Below are 23,514 nucleotides of genomic sequence, written 5' to 3'. Positions count from 1 at the left end.
CTTTGTGTCCTTGAAGATGGCGCGGGGACTCAGGCGGCCAGGGTCGAGGGTCAGATCAAAGGTCACAGTGCTCTGGAGGTCACCTGCAGGGGGGAGTCGGGGATGGGAAAAGGCCGAGAGAACCGGGAATGCCCCAGGTGAGCAAGGGGCTAGGCAGGAGCTGGGGGACTCCAGGGCTCAGGGTATCCTGGGGGAGAGAGGACTCACGCAGCCTGTCCTTGGGACTTGCATAAACATGAAGGCAGACATTGGCGTCACCCAGTGTCTGGAAAGAGGATGTCTGCTCCCGACATTCGGACATAGACCTAGAAATCTCCGTCGGCATGGTGTGGATGCTGACCGACACCCTGAGCACAGGTCTGGTCCTGCAGGCAGAGCACTGAGCTGAGGACAGGCCCTGGGTTGCAGGAGGCCAACCCGGGCTAGGGGGGAGGAGGCCGGGGCCCTAGGTGGACCGAGGAGCCCTGGGGAGGATCTGAGGGAGGCTCTTCTTACCTGAGCAGCAGTGCGTGCCCCTGGGCTCCCACAGCCAGGTCTACCAGTCCATCCTGGGTGAGGTCCTGACCCCCGCTCAGCGACTGCCCAAAATACTGGAGCCTGGGGGAGAACTGGGAGCCTGCAATCCTCTGGCCAGAGAGGGTAAGGCAAGCCCGGTTAGGGGGTGAGGGAAACAAGCTGGAAATCAGCAACACAAGGAAAGGAGGAATGTGGGGGACAGAACAAAGGGGTGAGTCAGGAAGAGTTGTCACCAAAGAGTACCCAAAAAGAAGGGTAGCAAAAGGACAACTAGAGGGCAGAGAAGATTCCTAAGACATCAGTAAAGAGGTGGAGTCTGAAGGACTGGCCTGGTGACCTGAGTTCTATCTAGTCTCAGGTTCCAGATCCGGCTCCTCCCCAGATGAACCGTGAGGCCGTGAGCATGTATGCCATCCTTCTGTGCCTCGCTTTCCTCCTCTTTCACGTGGGGATAATAACACCTCAGAGTTCAGCTGTCTGTAGTGAGTGAATTAATTCACAGAGTTCTTAGACCAGCACCTAGTCCAGTACTAGTGGTGCTGAGTATTAGGGCTGGAAAGGGCTTCAGGGCTCATCTAGCTATACCTCCCTCCTGGCAGTCAGGGCCAAAGCCACACAGCCTTTAGGAAGCCAACTCCAGACCTAGAATCAGATCCTCAGACCCCATGCCCAGGGCCACCCTGTCTCTTCGAGGACAAGGAGGGGTCAAGCTGGAGTGGGTCAAGCTACATCCACATGAGCTCTGTGCTCCAGGACCCGGCCTCCCGTGGCTCCCTCCTCTTTTATTTCCATTGCTCCTGTAACAAGCAGTCCCTTGGAGAATGTGCCCTATAAATCTCTGGACACATTAAGAGTAGTAATAATAAAACAAAAGAGAAATGTACCCATTACCAAGGGAGTTCAGAGATGAAGAGGTGGGTAGAAATAGCACACACGCTGTCAAGTGGCCTCGTGGCCAGGAAGCTGACCTCATCACCACACCCTGACTTTGGTGTGTGGGAACAAGACAAGACCTCCCCAGCCACGTGTGTGGTGAGACACATCATGTGGGGAAAAAGGAAAATCATGTGGCCGTGAGTCTGGAAAGGCCTCCTCTTGGGTCAGGCCTCGTGGGTATGACCCCAGGACTATTTGCAGTCGAAGGGCTGCATAGACGAGCCCCTTAAAGATGGTGTGACCCGAGTGCAGTTTCACAACAATAAGGGGGACTCTCGTTACCCTCAGCAAAGTCTTTCCAAGTAACCCTTCAGTTGTTAAACTGTATGGCAGTAATTGATTCTAATATAACGTCGATTGTGTGCAGGCACGTATGTGTACACGTGCCGTACATGGTCTATATGGGCATATGTGAACTAACTCAATGAATCCTCACAGCAGCAGCCCAATGAGGTGGCTTTACCACCATTTTACAGATGAGAACACTGAGCAAGAGAAGTGAGTGAGGGCCAAGACCACAGAGCTGGGAAGGGAGAGGACTCCCGGCGTCGTCTCTGGCTTATTTTTCTAACAACTTTCTGAGATATAATTCACATACTGTACAATGTACCTTTTGAAAGTATACAACTCAGTAGTTTTATGGGTTTCACAGGTTATGCAAACCTCAACAAATTAATTTTAGGACATTTTCGTTACCCCTCAAAGGAAACCCATACATACCCCCGAGCAGTCACCCTCGTGTCCCTGCACCTCCAGCCCCTGACGACCACCAATCTACTTCCTGTCTCTATGGATTTGCCTGGGGATTTCATAGAAATGTACTCAGACAATGCATGGTCCTCTGTGCCTGGCTTCCATCACTCAGCATCAGGGTTTCAAGGGTCACCCATGTTGCAGCCTGTGTCAGCGTGTCACCCCTTTTATGGCAGAATAATATCAATGGTATAGCTAGCCCACATTTTGTTTATCCATTCTTCAGTTGATGCACATTTGGTTATTGTGAATAATGCTGCTACGAACTTTTTGTGTGGACATGTTTTCAGTTCTCTTGGATGGAATTGCTGAGTCATGCGGTAACTCTGTTGTTTAATCTTTTGGGGAACTGCCAGATTGTTTTCCAAAGCAGTTGCACCAGTTTACATTCCCTCTAGCAGTGTATGAGGGTCCCAATGTCTCCACATCCTCTCCATCGCTTATCATGATTATTATGTCTTTTTTATTCTAGCCCTCCTAATGGGTGTGCAGTGGTGTCTCGTGGTGGTTTTGATTTGCTGATGACTGATGACTAATGATGTTCAGCATCTTTTCATGTGGGTCCTTCGCATATCGCCTTTGAAGAAATGTCTACTCAGGTCCTTTGCCTGTGTTCTAATTGGGGCTTCCCTGACTTTTGCCCAGGGAAGCAGCACTCCCTTGCAGGGAGCCCTGCCTGAGTGGGTGGAGGGCTGCGGCCTGGTTAGGCATTTGGCAGGATTATTGATAGCAGGAAGGAATCAAGGTATACAGCATCCAGGGAGATGCAAGGGTGAGTGGACAGGCCGGCTGAGCAAGCAGGAGCCACCAAGAGACCGAGCACTGGGTCAGAAGTCAGGGGACTGGTACCTCCCTCGTCAGTCATGGTCCACTATAAAACTTGGACAAATCAAGTCACTTATCCCCTCCAGGCCCCAGCTCTTGTCTCTAACATGAGTTTGCTAATGCCTGGTCTACATACCTTGTAAAGCTGCTGGGGGATTAAAAGTCTGGGTGGAAAACCCATTCAAGTAGCAAGTCCCCATACAAAGCAAGGAACATACCAGTCGATATTTCTGTTTCTTAAATCCCACAGATTTTGCTTCCTGCCTTTGCCAATGGTGGGCAAAGGAGGTAAGATAAGATAACGGCGAGTTTTCAAGGTGGCAGTGTGGAAGACAGGGGGACGCTGAGGAGGAGGTTGCCGTGATGGACAGTGACAGGGCCTCACCTGGCTGTGGGAGGGGCTGACGCCCAGTCCTGAGGTTCCATGGAACAGGTAGACAGCACCCGAGTTCTCCTGCTCTCCCGGTGCCCCGATGGCTATGTCCGTCAGCTTGTCCCCATTCACGTCCCCCAGCACTGTCAGGGCTGTCCCAAAGCGGCCCCAGGGGTGGCCTTGCTCCCCACGGAGAATGGCCTCACACTGCCACCTAGCCCTCTGCAGAACAAAACCAGGCCAGGCCCCAACTCAGGCAACCCCTCCACCCCACAGCCCAGCCCCACCCAGGCCAGGTCCCATCAGCCACTCACCCTCCGGGGTAAGGGGCACACTGACACCTGGCCCCCCCGAGTTGAATCATAGTAATGGGGAGCCCCGATGAGGACCAGGTCGGAGCTGCCGTCTCTGTCCACGTCCACGGAGCAGAGGGAGGCCCCGAAGTAGGAGCCGATCTGGAGGACAGAGCCTAAAGTCACCCTGCCTGCCTCTGCCAGAGGCACCCCTTCTGGGCCAGGTCCTGCCTGGGGAGCCAGGCAGCAGGACCTCCCCCTATGAGCCCCAAATCCCTTCCTCTCCCCCCTCTCCACCCCTGGAGACCTTGCTCCCCTCATGTTCCACTCTGGCTCCCTCCACACCCCACCTGGGTCCCTGTGACTTCAGCCTTCGGCCTCCATTGCCTGGACTCCTGGATGAAGATGACAACCTTCCCGGTGTGCTGATGGCGGGGGGCCCCTAGGACCAGGCTCTGTACCCCCTTCCAAAGCGCCAGCTCAGTGGAGTAACCTGAGGGGGCCAGGCCTCAGCACAAAGGCTCCCCGCACGCCCCGCAGCTCCCACCCCTCCCAGGCAGCTCCTCTCCCACCTGTCCTCACAGCCAACGCCTTTTCTCACCCAGGTAAGAGTCCCTCATGTCCTCATTCTCCTGAGACATGTTGATGAAGGTGGGGCTCGTATTTGGGGGGTACAGGAAGGCTCCTCCAGACCAGTCGAAGCTCCCCACAGCCCCCAAAACTGGTCCATCCTGGGAAGAAAGGATTCTGGGCTGAGCAGCGGGGAGAGGAGAGGACGGCAGTTCCAGGGCAATCCTGCTGCTGACTCCTCTCACTATTTGGAACCTCCCTCTTTCTAGCCCTCACCAGCAGCCTGTGTCCCACTCCCAACACCCTCAGTCCATGTCCCCCAATCCGCCTGCTTCCAACCCCCAGCCCTGTCCCGTTAGCTTCGTTGCCTCTCACCCACCACCCGCTCTGCCTCCTGGCTAGCTCTCTGTTCCATAGTTCGGTCTCCTCAAACCCAAATGTGCAGCCACCACCCTTCTGGCAAATCCGTATGGACCCCTGTCCCCACGCCCCTTAAGATGGCGCCTAGGACCCATCCCATCAAACCTGTGGTGTTACCCCCTATTTCAAAACACATCCAGCCTCGGGCCAGACCCCTCTCTGTCCCCTCTCTCTCTGGGACTCAGCTCCTCTCTCTGGAAGAGCCAGTCTCAAAGTCACCTGCTCTGGGGAGGCTTTCTCCATTCCCTCAGGGAGCGACAGGCCTTTCCTGCTCCACATATGCAGTTACTGCCTTTTAAAACTTCTGATTGTGAGGGCTGGCCAAGTGGCTCAGTTCATTAAGAGCTCACTCAAGAGTGCGAACTCTGAGCAACAGTGGTTTAATGCCCGCTGAGCTGCTGCTGAGCTGCCAACAGGTGGCAGGATGGCTCAGCTAGAAAAAAATAAACTTTTGATTGTGGATAATTCAGAACATATACCACAATAGAAAAAAGCGTGTAATGAATCCGTAAGTACCCATGACCCAGCTTCGATGATCAATTCATGACTAACCTTGTTTCATTTCTGCATCCCCCTCACTCACCCCCCAAATTATTTTGAAGCAAATCCCCATGGATGTTTACATACACACCTACTTTTGGACAAGGCATACTACATGGTCAGTCTTTGGTCTGCATGGTCTGGCCCTTCCCACCTCTGTGGCCATCACCATCCATTCTGCCCTTGGCTCATCCTGCTCCAGCCATGCTGGCCCTCTGTCTCTTTACTGCAGCACTTTGTTCCTGCCTCAGGACCTTTGCACGTGCTTTCCCCTCTACCTGGAGTGACCTCTCCCTAGCTTTCTCCAGGGCTGGCCCTTTCTTATCACACAGCCTCAGTTGTTACTCCTCTGGCTTCCCCTGATCACCTTTGTCTCTCCCAATGCTTAGCACCACCTGACTGTCTTGATTGTTGGTTGCCTTCTCCTCCCCCTGAATAAGTGCTCCACGGGACAGGGAAACGTGGCCATCCTGCTCTCTGCTGTGCTCCCAGCACCTACTTCTGCTGCCTGACTGTCTGTCCCCTGCCAGAGGGCAAGCCGAGGACAGGCTCTGCGTTCTTGTTTCTTCTGGGTCCCAGCTGCTCCACAAGTTATTGCCAAGGAGCTATTATCAAGCACGCATTCCACCCACCATTGTGAACACTGAACTGAAGCCTTTCTGTGACATCTCATACTGGAATGAGCTACTTGTCCTCGACTGGGTTCCTGTGGGAAACAGGTCACTTAGGCTTCAAGGGCTCTGAGCAGAGGAAAGAGAATGTGGTCTGGGGCTTGGGTTCAGGGAACAAGTTGGGGTGGGCTGTGTACAGGGGTGGACCTTCAGAACAGTGGGGACCATTGGGTTGGGACCTCCTGAGTTCCAAGGCCTCCGCCGGTTCCCCACTTACCTTCCACCGCAAAGATCTTCTCCTGTAGCTGCTTCTGGATGCTGCCAAGCGCTTCGAAGTTGTCCACCTTGAACACGTGGTCCTGGGAGGGGGCAGAGCCGATGGCGTCCAGCTCCTGCCTGGCAGAGGTTTCCTGGAAGGCACCACCTACCTGCAGCAGAGAGGCAGCTGAGGAGGAAGAAGGGGCCCAGCAGCCTGTCTGCCTGGGCAGGTGCACTGAGGCAGGGGAAGCCTGGGAGCTGCTAGTGAGCGAGAGGACGCACCCCAATGGCATATCGGATGATGCCCGCTTCCTCAGCCTGGGGGATAACCTCTGTGTATTCCAAGGGGTCTTTGTATTTCTGTCCATCTGTGATGACAATGAGAATCTTCTTGGCACTTTTGCGGGCCCCATTCGTCCTGTGAAATAGTTCTTTCCTGTCGGGGAAAAAAAGGGAGTTGACTCTACTGAGATAGGATCGATTCTGGGAAGAAATCGTTTGCAGCACGAGCGGTTCATCTGAAGAGACTGGGGATCCCAGTTCCCTCCAACTCTGTCGGGCATGTTAAGAAGTCAACTCTGCCCTTTTTGAAAGTCACCCTGACAATAATTAGTAAGACTAGTTATGAAGGCACTCATACGCCTTGTTTCTAAAATTCCGTTCACATGGAGCCTCATTCCCAGGAGGCAGAATGCTTTGGAGCAGGAGTGCGACACACTTTGGGCAAATCATCTCACCTCTCTGAGTCTCTGATTCTCTCCACACAAGACGAGAACAAGAACTGTGCCACAGCTGGTCCCTAGAGATGGTCCCAGAGCCACACCTCATTCCCTTCTCATGCTGGACCTGCCTGTGACTTGCTCTAATCAGCAGCACGCAGTGGATGTGACATCAGGCCATAGACCATGGGCCTGAGAAGCCTGGTGGCCACAAGGACAGAGGGGCCCAGCCATCTGCGCTGAGCCCAGTCTTCCGGCCAGTCCAACCAAGCCAGCAGGCAGGTGAGTGGAGGTCTTATGTTCCGGCCTCCGACACCACCTGACCACAGCCACTCCAAAGACCCTACCCAAGGACCGCTGAGCCTCAGGATCATGAAAAAAGAACAATGAAAGAGTTGTTGCTGAGGCCATTACATTTAGGAGTGTTTTGTTAGGCCACAATAGTGAGGCAAATAGTATTAGATTATTCTAAGGATGAACAAGCTTTTACAACAGTGAATGGCCCCCAGGTAAGCACTGATTCCAGGGTAGCTGTCACAGGCTATTAACAATGTAACTCAATGCTCATGCAGCTCTACAAACTCAGGAGATATGCACACATGCCAAAGCACACACACGCGCCAAATATAATACTGGAAACAACTTAAATGTGCAACATTAGCGAGTCCCTGACCCAGGCTCTTGGTGGAGAAGTATACAGCCATTTTAAAGGAAAACAATAAGAGCTGGAGACACGTGGAAAAGATTTATAGAACAGATGAAAATAAGGTGGGATGAAAATAGTCTCTGCCCTGATTGTGACCATATAAAATAGGTCTGAATAAAGACAAGAATGGAAATGACACTGTGCTTTGTGTCATTTATTTATTCATTTGTGCTTATCCCTTCTTCTTGCTAAAATACTGTGTTTGGCTAGAAGGACTGTAGGTCCCCCCAAATTTTCTTAATGTCAGTGCCATTTTGTCATGAAACTCCTAAAACGAAAAACAAAAAACCCCCTCAAAAAACTAAAACATCCCAGTTAGTGGCTGGGAGGAGCTGAGTCCAGCCCTGTGGTGGGCTTGGCTCTGGGGAACAGGGAGGCTGCCATTCCAGGGGGTGGGGAGCAGGACATCGCCCACCCTGGGAAGGGACTCCAGAGGCTGGAAGGGGACTCCACTCCTGTGTGACTTTCAACTCCAGGGCCAGAGGCTTTCCTCCTGGTTTTCTAGTCCCAACGGGCCAGAAGAGCCACCCGGGAGTACATAGGAAGTAAAGGACATGGACATTCAGCTCTGTCCCACGGAACCACATCTCCTGTGCTGGCCTCACCCCGTAAGCCATTTCTCCATGGCCCTCCTGGCACCCAGGGCTGAACAGGCACATAATAACTACCCAGTTAGTGTAGGGGTGTGCATGGGAGAGGAATGAGGGGACAGAGGGCGGGGAGCAGGTTGAGGGGCACAAAGAAGACACTTGGCTACAACTGCTGAGTCCCTGCCAGGCAGGTAACGAGAGTCTGTCCCATTTTCTGGGTCAAACCCAACCATTTACCCAGCACTTCCTGTGCAGAAACACCTCACACGTGTTACCTCATTGAATCTTCCAACCCAGTTGTGGGTTTGTCTTCCTTTGACAGTCAGTATCTCCCAGGGTCGCCCAGACAACAAGTGTGGAGCCAGGATGGGAAGCCCATGAGCTGGCAGCCCCAGGGGGCTCGGAGTTAAGCCCATGTGAGACCAGGCAGAGAGACAGCATGGGGCAGAGGAGCGCTGTCCTGTATCAGTGGGAATGCAGCTATCCAGGAGGCCAGAAACACTCCAGGAGGACTCTGCCTACAGCCCTGCTCCCTGTGAGCCCTGTCCCCAGAGCCTCTTAGCCTGGAAGGGGGCTGTGCAGACCCAGCAGGAGGCAGCAGGAGGGGGGCTTACACCACCGTCAGGATGCCTGTGGCTGTGTACGTCAGTCCTTTCAGCTGGATGATGGAGTCCACCAGGCTCTGAGGGCTGGCGCTGGTCTGGAACTTGGTGAAGGTGAAGTGGGTCTTCAGGAGGTTGGAGTACTGCATCAGCGAGAACTGTGGAAGCCGAGGGGAGGGCTAGGCTCAGGAGCTGTGGTGTCACCTTTATTTTTAATAAACTTTTTAATTTTGGAATAACTTTGGGTTTCCAAACCATGTTCTATGTGTTTTTCAGGCCCAACAAATACCGGGGGTGCCAAAAAAATGTACACAAGAGGACACTTTGGTCAACGTTGCTCAAGCAGTAGTTTGCTGTAATCAGAAGTGCCTGGACGCTGATGGGAACCACTTTGAGCACCTCTTGTAATTGCAGAAGTCAAACGTGACTTGTATTCATCTTTTGTTATCGGTATATACTGAATATTACAATTTTAATACAGTTTTCCTTTCTTAAAACATGTGTATATATGTTTTTGGCACCCTCTTTATATACTGAAACCCAGAAGGAAAAGAAATGGCCCAAAAGGAAAACTGGAAAATCAAAATCAAATAATGCTTCTTTCATAATTTATGGAGACTAAACTTGTCAACCACAATATTTGTTAAACTTAAATTAAAAAATATTTTATAACATGTGAAATCAATTAATAGGCCATATTCCCTCACTTCTTAAGAATTTGTACGTACACATTCACTAATTACTGGGAAGTCAAATAATAAGATAAAGAAATCATGAGTTACATAAAAAATATAATAAAGAATCATCAATTATTTGGCTAAGTTAAATTTCATGATTTAACTTCAGTCAAATTTCACAGCAAAATTATTTCACAATCCTCCAGTGCTTGTAAGCAGGAAAAACATCCCACTGTCGGTGGCATGTGGGGACCTATTCAATGCAATGGGGGGACCTCTGAGGGTCAGGGCTCAACTCAGCCCTGCGCTGGGACCTCACCTTGACCCTGGACCCTCGCCTCAGCCTGGCACAGGCTCACTGAGCCCACAGCGCACCGCGATGCCAGGCCCCCTCCCATCTTGTCTTCCCCAAAAGCAGCTGCACCACCCTCTCCCTCCCCTCCCACCCCTTGCAAGCAGTCCTGCTCCCAGAAGCAGACACATCCATCCCTGTCCTGCTCCTCAGGCCTGGGGGGGCGGGGTCAGTCTTCACCAGGGTGTTGGTCCCCTCAAATTGGCCCATCACAGCTCTGACAAAGTCCTTCATCCTCTTAAAGTCACTTGGGTCGATGCTGCCAGAGCCATCCATCAGGAAGGCGATGTCCATCTCTGAATGTGGACACACTGCAGAGAGGGAGCGAAGAATCAGAGCCACGCACGCATGGGTCCCAGGCATCTCCTGGGCCCCAGAAAGCCTTCCTACTCCACAGGGTGAGGGGGCTGTCCTTGGCCTAGGGGTCATTTCCCACCCTGTTTCTTACACCCTCTCCAGGGGAGACCTAAGCCTGCTGCTCCAGGCCCACCTCCCCTCAGCAGAGCCCCTGCTGCTCCCCTCTTCCCTCCAGGCCTGACAAAGGGGAGCGGGTGGTCGAGGACAGGGGCCTGGTGGGTTCCTCATTAATTTCGCCAACAAATATTTTCAAATTTCTAAGTGTGTCATAGAGAGCAGGGGAAGACGGTTGAGCCAAGTGGCTCAGCCTGGGCCTCCTGGAGCCAGCATGGGGTGGGGGTGGGGGAGGGACAGACACAGACACACACCAAGTCCCAGCAGCACTACCTGCTGGAAGTACATGCAGGTAAGTTTTGGAACCTCACTGGGCCCCAGTGTCCCTGTCTGTAAAATGGGGTAATTATCGTGCCTGCCACATGGCACTGTTGCAAGAATAAAAAGAATTCACATGGACATAAAGCACTTAAGCCAGGGCCTGTTCCACTAGAGGCAGCTGCTATTGCCGTCATCGCCACATGCCAGGCCCTGGTCCAGGCCCAAGAACACAGCTCGTGGGTGCTGGGCTGTGCCACCAAGACCCGACCCCTATCAGGACAGAAGCGCCCACTCCAGCTGCAGGGGATTGGATATGGGTGGCCCCCCTGTGAGTCCCTCCCCAGGAGTCAGCCCAGTCACCCCACAATGCTGGGAGCAACCTGTACCCAGCCCCATGCCCAAACTCCAGGCCAAGGCCTCTGTTCTGAAGGCTTTGCCGCCCACCTGGCCCCCTGCTCAGTCCCACTTCCGTCACTCTTCCACAGGCACTGCTTCTGGGACCCTCAGAGTCTGTTTCTGGGGAAATGTGATAGAAGACCCCAGACTTAAAAGCAGATGTCATTCCTGCCCTCATACGTTCTATGCCGTAATGGAGAGCCATGCCCTAAGCACGTAACAAATAAGACATTTCAGATGGTCCCCAGACTCATGTGGGGGAGTTGTGGCCTGTGTGCAGGACCCGTTTGGGACTTCCACCGGTGCCCTGTCTCCTGTGTCACCCCCAGGTGAGCACAGCACTGAGCAGTGACACTGAGGTGCAGCAGCTCCTCCCTATCCCACCTCGTGCTGAGAGAAACGGAAGGTCACATCCTTCCCTGCTCCCTTGGTGACTAGGAAATGTAGCAGCACACACAGTAGACCAGGAAACCCTCAGGTGCTCCCCTTCTTGCTAGGGTCCCACAGTCACCACCCCATACAGCCTCTCAGGCTGAGCAATTTCCCTCACAATGTCACTTCTGCAGCCCCTGGGCCTCCCACAGCAGGCATCTGGCTTTCAATGAGCATCTTCCTGAAAGGACCAGTCAGCCAGGCACAGCTGCCCCTTCTAACAACGGAACACATCTTTCTGAGCCTGTTTTCTCGTCTGTGAACGAGGATCATCCTGCCTGCCCCCCCAGGATACTGTGAGGATGTGACCAGGTGATGTACACTGGGCACCCAGCACCGCCTGACACACCCTCCCTCCCACCCCTGCCCCCTGTTCTGTGTCTGTGTCTGTGTCATCAGGCATCTCTTGAGCCCCAGAGACATTTAGCAAATATCTACCTCCTAAAGTTTCAATGCCACTTCTCCTGCCCTGGCTGCACACACATCCCAGGCAGAGGTGGGACACCCACAGTCCGGAGCACCCCTCCTGCACTCTCTCTGTTTCCTCTGTGGACCCTGCTCTCTCATTTTGTTCTGGGCATGTTTCTGCTCACCTCTGGGTAACACCCTACCATGCCTGGCATAATGGCTTCTCTGGTCCAAAGCATGGTTCCCAGGAAGCACCTTGAGGGACTCTGGCCCTTACTTAGGGGGGCCTCTCTGATGCCACAGATGAGGCAGTCTGTACTTCGTCCCAGCCCACATGGCCCTCAGCTAGACCCATCCTGATAGCTACCCCATATTGTGTGCAAAGCAGGGCTCTAAGCACTTCATCTGTATTAAATCTTTTGATTCTCATAAGCACCTCGATTATTTAGCCCATTTTACTAATGAAGAAACTAAGGCCCAGAGATCGAAGCCACTTGCCCAAGGACGAAGGAGGTGAGCTCTGCAGACAATGGCACTGCAGCATCCCAATCACCATTGTCTGTGGAAGATGTCAGCGCAGGCAGAATTGGGCACCACTTTCCACAGCCCCATCACTGCTCCGCTTAGAAGGGGAAGAGCTAGTTTGCAGACTCCTGACAGCTCAGCAAGGAACAACCCAGAGCTGCTTCCCTCTTGGGTCCATCATCCTCATCACACGCTTTCACCAGCAGAGGCCCTTCTTCTTCAAGTCCAAGAAGTGTCCCTACGCCTGCTGACAACTTTGAGACCCTCGGACCCCCTGCAGCCGGCACACTGGGCTCCCTCTGCCCCCTGAAACCTTCACCCCTCGGCCAGCTTAGGGCTCCTGCCACCTCCTGCCAGGACAGATCCTGCTGCCAGCCCCTCTTGGGCTCTCCAAACCCACTGGGAAGGTCACCTCAGACCTGGGCCTCACTCTCTGCCCACTCCTGAGAGCCCACACGTGCTCCACTCAGAGTGACCGACCTGGCTGGGCCTCTGGAACTGTCCGGTTGCTCTGTAGTTGGGAGTCCAGCAGGAGGCAGGACCCCTCCACGTACATGTTCTTCCCGCAGACTCTGTGTGCAGTCGGGCCGCAGGCCTAGGTGCAGAAGCCAATGTGGGCAAGGGGCGCCCATACTCTACCTCTGCTCCCCCAGCCTGGCCTCCTCTGACCCCTTCCCTCTTGGCCCTCCAGTGACCCAGGAAAACTCACCAGCAGCTGGGAGCAGTTGATGGAGGCCGCCAGGGACAGTCCCAGGGACATGTTCAAGGCCCCTGGGGGAGCTGAGAGGGCGGATGCACCTGGTCACACTCAGGCACACCCTCATGTGGGGGGAGAGTCGGACTAGAGGCTGAGGAGGGGAACTCTGGAGTGGGAGGGGTCAGGGCCCCAGTTCCTGGGTGGAATCATCACTCACTGTGCAATGAGATGGGCTGACACAGGCCGGTGGCAGCGTTACAGCTGTACAAGCGTCCGGTTTCGTTGACCATCACCACCTCCAGGGGCGCTCCCACCACAAGCCTGGAGACACAACCAAGACAGACAGTGCAGGAGCGGGGCAGGGGGGGGGGCACAGGGCAGGCTCATCGCTGGGGAAGAAGTGAGACTTTGCTCTTGGCACCGAGCACTTGGAGGCTATTAAAAAATCAAGGTTGAGTTTAACCCCCAAATGCCAAAGGAACATGCTGGGCGTGTGTGTGTGTACTTATTATATACATTATTTGGGTTGTTCTGTTAACCTTCACCAAAAAGAAAACTATTCAAAATAAAAAAAGTATTTTCCAATCATGGGTAAGTGCATTTTGCTTCTGGGGTACTCTCATTCTGAGTCATCCAAAAAATAAATCACCTCAAGTTAACTAGAAGAAGTTCCTTAAGCCATAAGCTTTCAAGACAAATAGATAATTCTGTAATCAATTAAACAAAAATATAATAGAAATAATTTAAATTGGACAATTTAAAACAGCTGTATCAGAATCCATATCTATATCTATAGTCATATAAACGCAACGGGTTTTTTGAAAAACTCCTTGATAGGAGAAAATTTTTTAATTTTGGAAAAATTTTTATCACTGCTAACAACCTCCCCACTTAGATGAGAAGACTAGGCAAATACTGGTGCATTTTAACTAATTAGCCAAGCAAGGTTTAGTGAAATTGGCATTTAAAAGTTCTTCCTAAAAAAAAAAAATAATAAATAAATAAAAAAGTTTCTTCTAGAGAGCTATTCCTTTATGGAAAGCTGAAATCACGTGTGTCTAAGATGCTATGAAAACCTAAGCAGATGGTGAGAGATGTAGTCATCTGGGACCCACTGGTCTAAACTCATGAACTAACTTTTAGTCTTAAACTATTATCCTGCATGTTGGGCCCACATGTAGGCCCAATCTTTTCAGTATTTGGGTTACAATTCAGCAGAAACCAGGAAAAACAATAAACTTGTAACAGTCAGAATGCGTTTCAATATATATTATCTACCTTATTATAAATTCTGGTGAACAGTGACCAATCAACAGTTTCACATTCATTTTTTTAAAACAGAGGGCCTGAACACAAATTGATGGGTATGGAAGAGGGACAGTGGCCGTCTTTGGATTTGCTGGGTGTTGGGTGATCAGAGGGTCCCAAGAGGACCTGGGTGGGGAAGCTGGGGATGGTGTCCATGTCGATCTGGGTGGTGGTTTCCTGGGAACACATGCGTGAAAAAGTCCACTGAGTTGGGCCTTTTGGATTTGTCCTTTTCAGTCTATGTGTTCTATTTTAAAACAAAGAAAAAACACAACTCTGGTACCTGGCACTTGCTTTTGTGTCCCTTGCCTGCCAGCTGGGTGGGGAAGTGGGAGGAACGTGCCTTTGGAACTCTAAACGCCTTCTTGGCCAACAGAACCTCCCTGAGTTCTCAGGCTCACTGCCAAGGCCACCTCCTCTGTGAAGCCTTCCTGGAATTCCCTCCTGGGTTTGATGTCTCCTTGCTTGTGCTTCCCAAACGTTGGTTATATTTGCATTACACTGTGACTTCAACTCCTTGGGTCTCTGTCTCTGAGCCCTGAGAATGTGTATTCCTGGAGTCAGCACCAGGTTCAAAACTTGACAGTCCCAGTGCAAAATTAAAATATGAGGACTTTTGTTGTTGAGAAAAAGTTTTTTCTTGTCTTTTGGGGTCTCTCCCTCTCTACCTGTCTTGGTAATTTCTATTTGCTGTTGTTCCACTCGCTCAGGCCTAGGAATACTAACAGGGCAAGCTGGGCATAGCCAGCCCTGACCTTGCCCAGCTCATGCCAGGGACTGAAGTTGGCAGCAGTCATGAGGTGGGGAGGTGGAGTGAGGCAGAAAGCAGAGACCCCTCCCCAGAAGGCAGTGGGAGGCTGGGCTGCTTGTGAGCCCAAGTTCCAAGCCCCCCGTGCACTTCCACTGTTCCATCAATCTTCACTTACAAAATACAAATGAAAGATTAAGTTATTAATAATTTCAAGAGGGAGGCTGCAAAACAGTAATACAAGTACAGAGGCGCCGTAAAGCCAGCCGTGCCTGGAGGGCAGGTTCCAGGCCCCCCTCCCAAGGCCACGTCTGGCCCAGACGTGGGATCATGGATGGTTAGTCATGGTGTCGGGGGCCTTGGGCAGGCTCCTTGCCTGTGCCACTCCCCAGGACATGGCTTGGGCATGCTTCCTGCAGCCACCTGCCTGCCAGACAAAGGGAGTCACTGAGGGGAGTGGGCAGGACCTACCTAGATCTGCTAAACTGGACCACGCTCTGCCCAAAGCCAGCTCCATCCTCTCGGAAGACCTGGGGCTCCTCCACGTCCAAGTTGAATCCATGACAAGAAGCGAGGACTGAGGACCATGGGAAGGTAGGATGGGGACCAATCAGAGAAGCCCCCCTCCTCAAGCCTCCTGACATCTTAGGGTCTGGGCACCCACTCTGTGGCGGCTGCAGTCTTGGTTTCCCATCTGCCCGGGACAAAGCCTTCTCTGTTTTGTTTCCTGGTTTATGAGTTGTGTGGTTTCTGTCTCTCTCTCTCTCTCCCTTAAAAATAACTGAAGCGCAATGCGAAGGACAACAGTCCAGAGGACTGTCCTCTCGAGGACACATCAAAGGACATCCACAACCTGAGATGAGGCCAGTCACTTCCTGCCATGTTAGATGAGGAACATCTTCTAAAGATAAAGTGACCACACAGTTTAGTATCGAAACAGGGACCTTCTGAGTTAATCATTTTCCTCAGGGACGCTAAGGCTGCCCCACGCAAACCGGGACATATGGTTACCCTACTTACAGACTGTGCTGCATCATCTGCTCATTACACAGAGACCCTAAGGTCCAGATGGGAGAACCCACTTAAGTATTCTGATTAATTATTTGACATTATGTGTTTCCTATGTCCTTCCCCCTTGGTGCCAGGCTCTAAGAGGGCAAGGAGTGCACCTGCCTTGTGCCTGGTGCAGTGTCTGCCCTAGCAGGTGGCTAATTACTGCTTGTTGACTGACCCAGAACTGCAGTCACCACACAGCCAGGGGTCTAGCCCTTGTTCCTGCTCCCAGACTAATCGCATCCTCCTCCCTGGTGGCTAAGCTGAAAGCCTCAGGGGAAACCCCCCTACATTTCAAGGGCTTTTTCTGACACCCCCCTCCCCCCACTGCCAAGCAACCCCCTTTTCTCCCCATTCCTCCCAGAATTCCCAGCTATCTCTGGATTGAGGACTCTACTCCCCGCCAAGGGGAGGGAAGCTCTATGGAGGCCACACACCAGGCAATGGCAGGGACGATCTGGACATCTGAATCCCAGGGTTCTGGGAAGAGGCCAGATGTTCAGGGTTCTGGGACCCTACCGCGGCCACAAGCAAGGGAGCCTCATGTTTTACATCTTCCTCTCAGAGAATGATTCTGCATCTAACCCTAAGAGCAGCCCTGATGATCTAACAAGTAGTAGGAGACCAAGGGTCTCAAACTCAAGTGCCTGCAGGCAGGTGACATCAGTGAGTCACGTGGGCGGGTGTGAGCACCACAGAGCTTGTGGCCCTTCTCAAGGGGGCAGCCATCACAAGGGTCCAGAACCCACAACTGCCAGACCTCCCCATTTCTCAAAAGAAGCTGGAAATCTGGATTTTTGTGTGAAATCTGATTTTTAAGTGACATGCGAATGTGGTCCTGACAGTTTTCTACTTCTGGAGTTTTCTCTTGGCCATAGTGGGACAGCTGACCTGAAGTCAAGACATGGGGCCAACACAAGCGCCAGGAGACGGTACCCAGCCCTTTCCCCTCTGGCGGCTTCTGCGCCCCCTCCAGGGGTGGCTGGGCTGACTCTTCTCACTAACAGAGTGCTGCACCAGGGCCCCCCAGTGGGGAGGCAGGGATGCTCGGGGACCGTGGGGAGGCAAGTCATCTCTGCCTGTGTATCACCCACCAGCCCATCTTCCCTCACCTGTACTCAGGTCACACCTCTCCCAGATCCCAGGCCAGACCATGGACCATAGGCCCTCCCCTGCCTTCAGCTCCTTTTGAGAGCTGTGTGAACTGACCACCAGCCCCCAGCCTGACTCACCAGGTAAATACCTTCCCCAGAGGCTTCTCCAGCACTGAGGCCCCCACTCACCACCCAGGAGGAATGTAACGCCAAAGGCCATCCCTAAGCAGAGCATCGAAGGAGACTTGGACGGCCGGGCACCAGAGCCATGGACAGCACTCAGGGTCTTGGGAACAAGTTAGAATAATGATTCAGGGCCTCGAAGGGGCAGGAGGAAGTGCTTATTGAGGAAGTCCTTGGTTAATCATAGAACAGGGGCAAGGGCACGCTGCCAGAGACACCCTGGGAGAACCCCTGACCTCCCCCTCACCACCACTTCCAGGGCCTGGCTGTCCCCAAAGACCCCTCCCCCAGCCCAAGACCCAGTGGGTGTCTGGGGGTGGCTCTCTGGTAGGTCCCTGGTAACCTCAGAAACCAGGTGGCAGGGGTGGAAGTGGGGGAACAGGTGGCCATAGATCCCCTACTGCATGGAGGTGAGCCTGGCAAGGAGCAGACCACCCCTCAGGCAGCAGGGGGTTGGGGGCAGGGGAGGGGAGGCATGGGGGAGGGTGCTGGTTAAAAAGCCAACCTCAGGGCTGGCCAGGTGGTGCAGTTGGTTAAGAGCATGAGCTCTGAACAACAGGGTCACTGATTGATTCCCACATGGGCCAGTGAACTGTGCCTGAGCTGAGCTGCTGCTGAGCTGACAACGGGCTGCTGGATGGCTCAGCTGGCAAGAGTGCATGCTCTTAACAACAAGGTTTCCGGGTTGGACTCCTGCATGGGATGGTGGGCTATGCGCAACCCCCCACCCCCAGATTGAAAGCAGCGACTAGACTTGGAGCTGAGCTTGCACCCTCCACAACTAAGATGAAATGACAACAACTTAACTTGGAGCTGATGGGTCCTGGAAAAACAAAATGTTCCCCTCCCCAATTCCCCAGCACTGTTCCTTTCCCCAATTCCCCCAACAAAATCTTTTTTTTTTAAAAAGCCAACCTTACTCAGAGGAAAATGATAACCTGCTGGTAAATATATACCATGGACTCACTTGTCAGCAGTAAGTGACAGATAATATGTAACAGCAGGGATGAATCTCCACATTACCACAAGTGAAAGAAGCTGGATACCAGGATGCATAATATATGATTCCTCTCATATGAACTGATGAAACTAATCTATGAGGATAGAAATCAGAAGGGTGAGTGCCTCTGGTGCAGTGGGGAGGGAACTTCTAGCATTTATTAAATTTAACATTCAGCACTGAATATTTTAGTATTTGTTAAATTAGGGAGGGGTAGATACATGGGTAGTGGCTATTCATTCTCTGTTGTCTGTGTGTCTTAAAGATTACACAATTAAGCATAAATGAATGTTTTACAAGCCCGTGAAAAAAAGGTCCAATGTATAAAAACTCAGGCACAGACTTAGAAAGTTAAAATGCATGACAAAAGCCTTAACTATGGCATATTATTTTAAGTGTAAATATGACAGTTATTTCTAACACTTAAAATATAGATTGTCAACTGTAAACAATATAAAATAGGTTTCTAAACAAAACATTTAGCTCTATTTACTTGAGCTGATATTTAATGGACAGAAAAATCAGTAAGACACGGGGAAGGTCATGGGTGGTGTCTCTGCAGAGAACAGGCAGACTATGATTGCTGGCTTTCGAGCTGGCTTACCTACTTCCTGCAAACTCTTGTTAAAAAGGAAACCACAGGCCCAAAATGGCATCGCTCATGCTAAAAACCTAGAGTTAATACCTGATTTAATTGCAGTTTCGACTTCTCCCAGAAATATAGTCTTAAATCAACCAGCCTGGAATTTTCTGGTCAAGTACCAGTAAGATAATCTGTCACATGGGCCCTCTTCACCCCCTCAAAAGGAAGGAGAGGCGGTCTGCATCAAACGCTTGCCTTCCCTATCACCCAAAAGGGCCACCCAAAAGGACCATTCCTCCTGGTCCAAAAACAATCCTTTCTTTTCTTTTTCTAATAACTCCCCTGCCATACCCTTCTTCCAATAAAAACCTCCCATTTTGTACAGCCCCTCGAAGCGCCCTTCTACTTGCTAGGTGGGATGCTGCCTAATTCACTTAATAACAATAAAGCCAATTTGATTTTCAAATTAACTTATTTGAGTTTTGTTCTTTCATGCTGTTAAGGCCAAATTGAGCAATAATTTTCTCCCTCGGGTGCTAAGTGATGTGCAGCAAACAGCACCCTGTCATCAGTTCTGTGGACCTGGGTATGTTTATGTTCCTAAATCCCAAATTTAAAGATCTCTTCATTTCCTCCATCTTCCTCACACTTCCTCTTTAGACACAGTCTTGAATGATATCACTTTTCACACATATTCTTCCATTTTGGACCTGTCTTCACAAGCAAATCTTTAAGCTAACGTTTTGCTGATTTCAGCAACTCTAAGGATTTCCAACTTTGCCTCAATTGTGTTATCACTTGTCTCAGCAAAACTTTTTTATTTTCCACTCATTTTTAAAGAACAAAAAGGGCAAATTGCAGAAAGATATGCAAATACTTGCAAAAAAGCACACACTGGCACGAAACCATCTGTCCCAGGCTGGGCTGCAGGCACTGGGGCCCAAGCTCCCACAGTTGCTGTAGATGACGTTGCTTGAAACTGGGCACCCACAGGGTGCTTAACAGGGTTCCCCACTTAGGAGAACCACCAACTCCCATTCCATGTTTTAAAAGCTTGTGATATTGTGATTTATACTAACAAAGATGTATTGGGTGCTCGTCCTCTTTCTGGCACAGAGTTACTAAGACTCTTGGCATTTCCCAAGCGATGAGAGTGGAACTGCAGGAGCCAACTCAAACTGGTCCTATCCTGTTTCTGACGAGATTCTGAGTTGCTTTTCAGAGACAACAGACCCAAACCATACTTCACACACCTGAAGCTGCTCAGAGGAGGGAACTTGCACCTCCAGTTGCACCCAGAACCAGCCTCTCCTTCCCTCTCCCACCAGGGAACTAAAGGACTGGAACATGACCGGAACCCTTTTGAAAACAAAGGGTCCATTTTCCAGGAACCTCCAGTGCTGAAGCCCCTTATCACAAATGCCCAAATTCCAAAGCTCTGTGATCAAAACCTGCCCTACCAGCACTCCTGCATACCAGCCTGTTCCTCCAACCTCTTAAAACTCACCATGAACCCTGGGATTAGGGAAACAGATTTGAGCCTTGCCACTGTCTCCTTGCTGATCAATGTAGCAATAAAAGCTCCCCCCCCCCTTTTCCCCCTTGTCCCACCCCCCCAAAAAAAGAAGCCAGTGCCATAGTATTGGCTTCTGTGCATGGTTGGCAGTGGGGCTTGCTTGGTAACAACAGCAATAAATGTGTCTCTTGTTACATTAATGAGGTGAGTTTTGGAAAGTACCTAAGGATGAAGACTGGTTGCCAGTAAAGCCCACTATGTGATTAGAGGGTTGGCAATTTCAATCCACTCCCATCTCCTGGGAGGGGACAGGGGCTAGAGACTGAGTTCAATCAACAATGGCCAGTGATTTACTCAGCTGTGCCTGTGTAATGAAGCCTCCATTAAACCCAATAGAATGGGGTTTGGAGAGCTTCCAGGCTGGTGATCATGTGCAGATTTGGGGAGTGTGGCATGCTCAGAGAGGGCACGGAAGCCCCATACCCTTTCCACATGCCTTGCTCTATGCCTCTCTTCCATCTGGATGTTCCTGAGTTATATCCTTTTATACTGAACTGGTAAGCTAAAGTAAAATGTTCCTCTGAGTTCTGTGAGACACTGTAGCAAGACCAACCATATCCAAGGAGGGTGAGTCACTAGAACCACCAGTCAGGAGCACCAGTCAGGAGCAAACCTAGGCTTGCAAACAGCATCTGAGTGGGGGTGGGAGGTAGTTTTGTAGGACTGAGGCCTTCACCTGTGGAATCTGATGCTGTCCAGGTAGATAGTGTCAGAACTGTAGAACACCCAGCTGGTGTCAGAGAATTGCTTGGTGATGGGGAAAGGCACCCACCAACCCCATTGAAATTTGGGTGCTCAGAACCATTAAAATTATCCATAAAAAACAATTAAGCAATACTTTAATAATCTTTTCAAATCAGTGTGAAGGAAGATATTTTTGCAAACTTTCGCCAGGATGATCTGTGCCTGCCTCGGTCATGAAAAGCATGAATACACGTCTACAGTTTAATCTCCACATTCAGTGCTTCCTTTTTGGTTTACTCTTTATTTTGATTACACAAGAAAATCCTAACTCAGGATTATCAGCCAATGAAACAGTAGCATGTGTTGACAGCTGTATATGATAGTTCTAGATTCTCAGATAAAACCTGAAACCATAAGTTATAGAGCAGTGTCTCACATTGCTTTCAGAGTTTCATCAGACTAAGTCAATGAACATTCTAAAGAGGGGGGCTTGAGTGTCGAGATTTGGTGAGAGGGACAGATGGACTCCTAGTCCTGTCTGATTGCATTTGATCAAAGGGCCTCTACTCTGCTGCAGCGTTAAGATGTGGTTCTGAATTTTGTCTATTATTTATCATTTGTTTTTCTCTGATGAGTAAAGAACATCTTAAAGTCAGGGAAAAGGTGCTATTTGGGCCCTATAAGACAGGTTTAGGCTACTAAAGATGCTGAATAGTATATAGCTGAGACATGAAGCTTGAACAAACCATTTGAATTTTTAAAACGGAACTTATGGTTATCATCAGAGTCTGGTAAAATATTTCAACTCTCATTAATCATTTAAAAATCCTATATAATTTTAATGGAATACTACTCAACAATAGAAAGGAATGGTGTATTGGTAACCACAACAAAACAGGTGAATCTCAGAATAATTATCCTGAGTGAAAGAAGCCTAACAAAAAACAAATACTGTATGATTCCATTTATAGAAAGTCTTTTAAAAAGCAAACTAACATATAGAGACAGAAAGAAGATCAGTGATTGCCTGAAGATGGGGGAAAGAGGGATTTAAAAAAGACACAAAAGAGGTTGGGAAAACTGGCTATCCACATTCAAAACACTGAATTTGAACCCTTACCATATAGCATATTAGAAAATAAACACAAAATGTACCAAAGACCAAATGTAAGAGCTAAACTATAAAACCCTCATAAGAAAAATAGGGGCAATTCAGTTCATGAAAAATTCATGAAATTGGATTTGGCAATGGTTTCATAGATATGACACTAAAAGCACAGGCAACAGAAGAAAAATACAGATAAAATGAACTGCATCAAAATTAACTTCTGTGCATCACAGGACATTATACAACAGAGTGAAAAGATGGAATAGGAGAAAATATTTGCAAACCATGTCTCTGATAAGGGGTTAATATCTACAATACATAAAGAACTCCATGATTCAACAACAACAACAAAATTTAAAAATGGGCAAAGGACTTGAATATATGTATATTCAAAGATATACAAATGACTAAAAAGCACATAAAAAGGTGTTCCACATCACTAATCATCAGGAAAATGCAAATCAAAACCACAATGAGATAGCACCTCACACCCAGTAGGATGGATATTTTTTTAAAAAACCACAAAAACCACCCAAAACAGAAAATAACAAGTGTTGGTAAAAATGTAAAATGGTGCAGCTTGCTATGAAACACAGTATGGGGATTCCTCAAATAATTAAAAATAGAATTACCAGGCCAGCCAAGTGGCTCAGTTGGTTAAGAGCACAAGCTCTGAGCAACAGGGACGCCAGTTTGATTCCCACATGGGCCAGTGAGCTGCGCCCGAGCTGAGCTGCCGCTGAGCTGCCAACAGGTGGCAGGATGGCTCAGCTAAAGAGAGTGTGTGCTCCTAACAAGGTTGCCAGTTAGACTCCCGCATGGAATGATGGGCTACGCCCACCCACAATTAAGATTGAACACAGTACCTTGAGCTGAACAGCCACAAGCTGCCAACGGGCGGCCGGATGGCAACTGGACTTAGAGCTGAGCTAGTTTCGCCCTCCAGAACTATTGTAAGATTGAAAGACTATCCCCCAATTCTCCAACACTGTTCCTCTCCCCCAATTCCCGAATAAAAATCTCAAAAAAACCCCCACAGAATTACTTGGGCCGGCCGAGTGGCTCAGTTGGTTAAGAGCTCACTCAAGAGTGTGACCTCTGGGCCGGCCAAGTGGCGCGATGGTTAAGAACTCGCTTGGGATGCCAGAGGACCCCGGTTCGGATCCCACATATGAGGGCCAGTGACACTGCCCTCTACAGATAAGATGCTGAACAACAGCTCAACCTGGAGCTGGGCTGCCGTGAG

The 23,514-nt window shown here is 50.3% G+C and overlaps 1 protein-coding gene across 1 annotated transcript in view; it reads right to left on the bottom strand.

The window, feature by feature from the left end:
- LOC109377459 (integrin alpha-D-like) overlaps positions 1-17,453 on the bottom strand; it is a 25,006-nt gene extending 7,553 nt beyond the window's left edge. The window contains exons 1-17 of the mRNA XM_019633802.1: positions 17,273-17,453; positions 15,459-15,564; positions 13,149-13,252; positions 12,944-13,014; positions 12,715-12,829; positions 9,922-10,052; positions 8,725-8,870; positions 6,378-6,531; positions 6,115-6,265; positions 5,859-5,932; positions 4,298-4,427; positions 4,047-4,189; positions 3,718-3,858; positions 3,416-3,625; positions 496-626; positions 208-365; positions 4-83 (exon numbers count right to left, since the gene is read on the bottom strand). Coding sequence (XP_019489347.1) covers positions 4-83; positions 208-365; positions 496-626; positions 3,416-3,625; positions 3,718-3,858; positions 4,047-4,189; positions 4,298-4,427; positions 5,859-5,932; positions 6,115-6,265; positions 6,378-6,531; positions 8,725-8,870; positions 9,922-10,052; positions 12,715-12,829; positions 12,944-13,014; positions 13,149-13,252; positions 15,459-15,564; positions 17,273-17,369 — 2,142 coding nt within the window. The 5' untranslated portion in view covers positions 17,370-17,453. The remainder of the gene's footprint in view (positions 1-3; positions 84-207; positions 366-495; positions 627-3,415; positions 3,626-3,717; positions 3,859-4,046; positions 4,190-4,297; positions 4,428-5,858; positions 5,933-6,114; positions 6,266-6,377; positions 6,532-8,724; positions 8,871-9,921; positions 10,053-12,714; positions 12,830-12,943; positions 13,015-13,148; positions 13,253-15,458; positions 15,565-17,272) is intronic.
- Positions 17,454-23,514: the final 6,061 nt, after the last annotated feature.

The sequence above is a fragment of the Hipposideros armiger genome, unplaced genomic scaffold (genome assembly GCF_001890085.2).
Source record: "Hipposideros armiger isolate ML-2016 unplaced genomic scaffold, ASM189008v1 scaffold_1413, whole genome shotgun sequence".
NCBI classification, from domain to species: Eukaryota; Metazoa; Chordata; class Mammalia; order Chiroptera; family Hipposideridae; genus Hipposideros; species Hipposideros armiger.
Note: the sequence above shows the minus strand (reverse complement) of the source record. Positions and strands in the feature narration are given on the sequence as shown.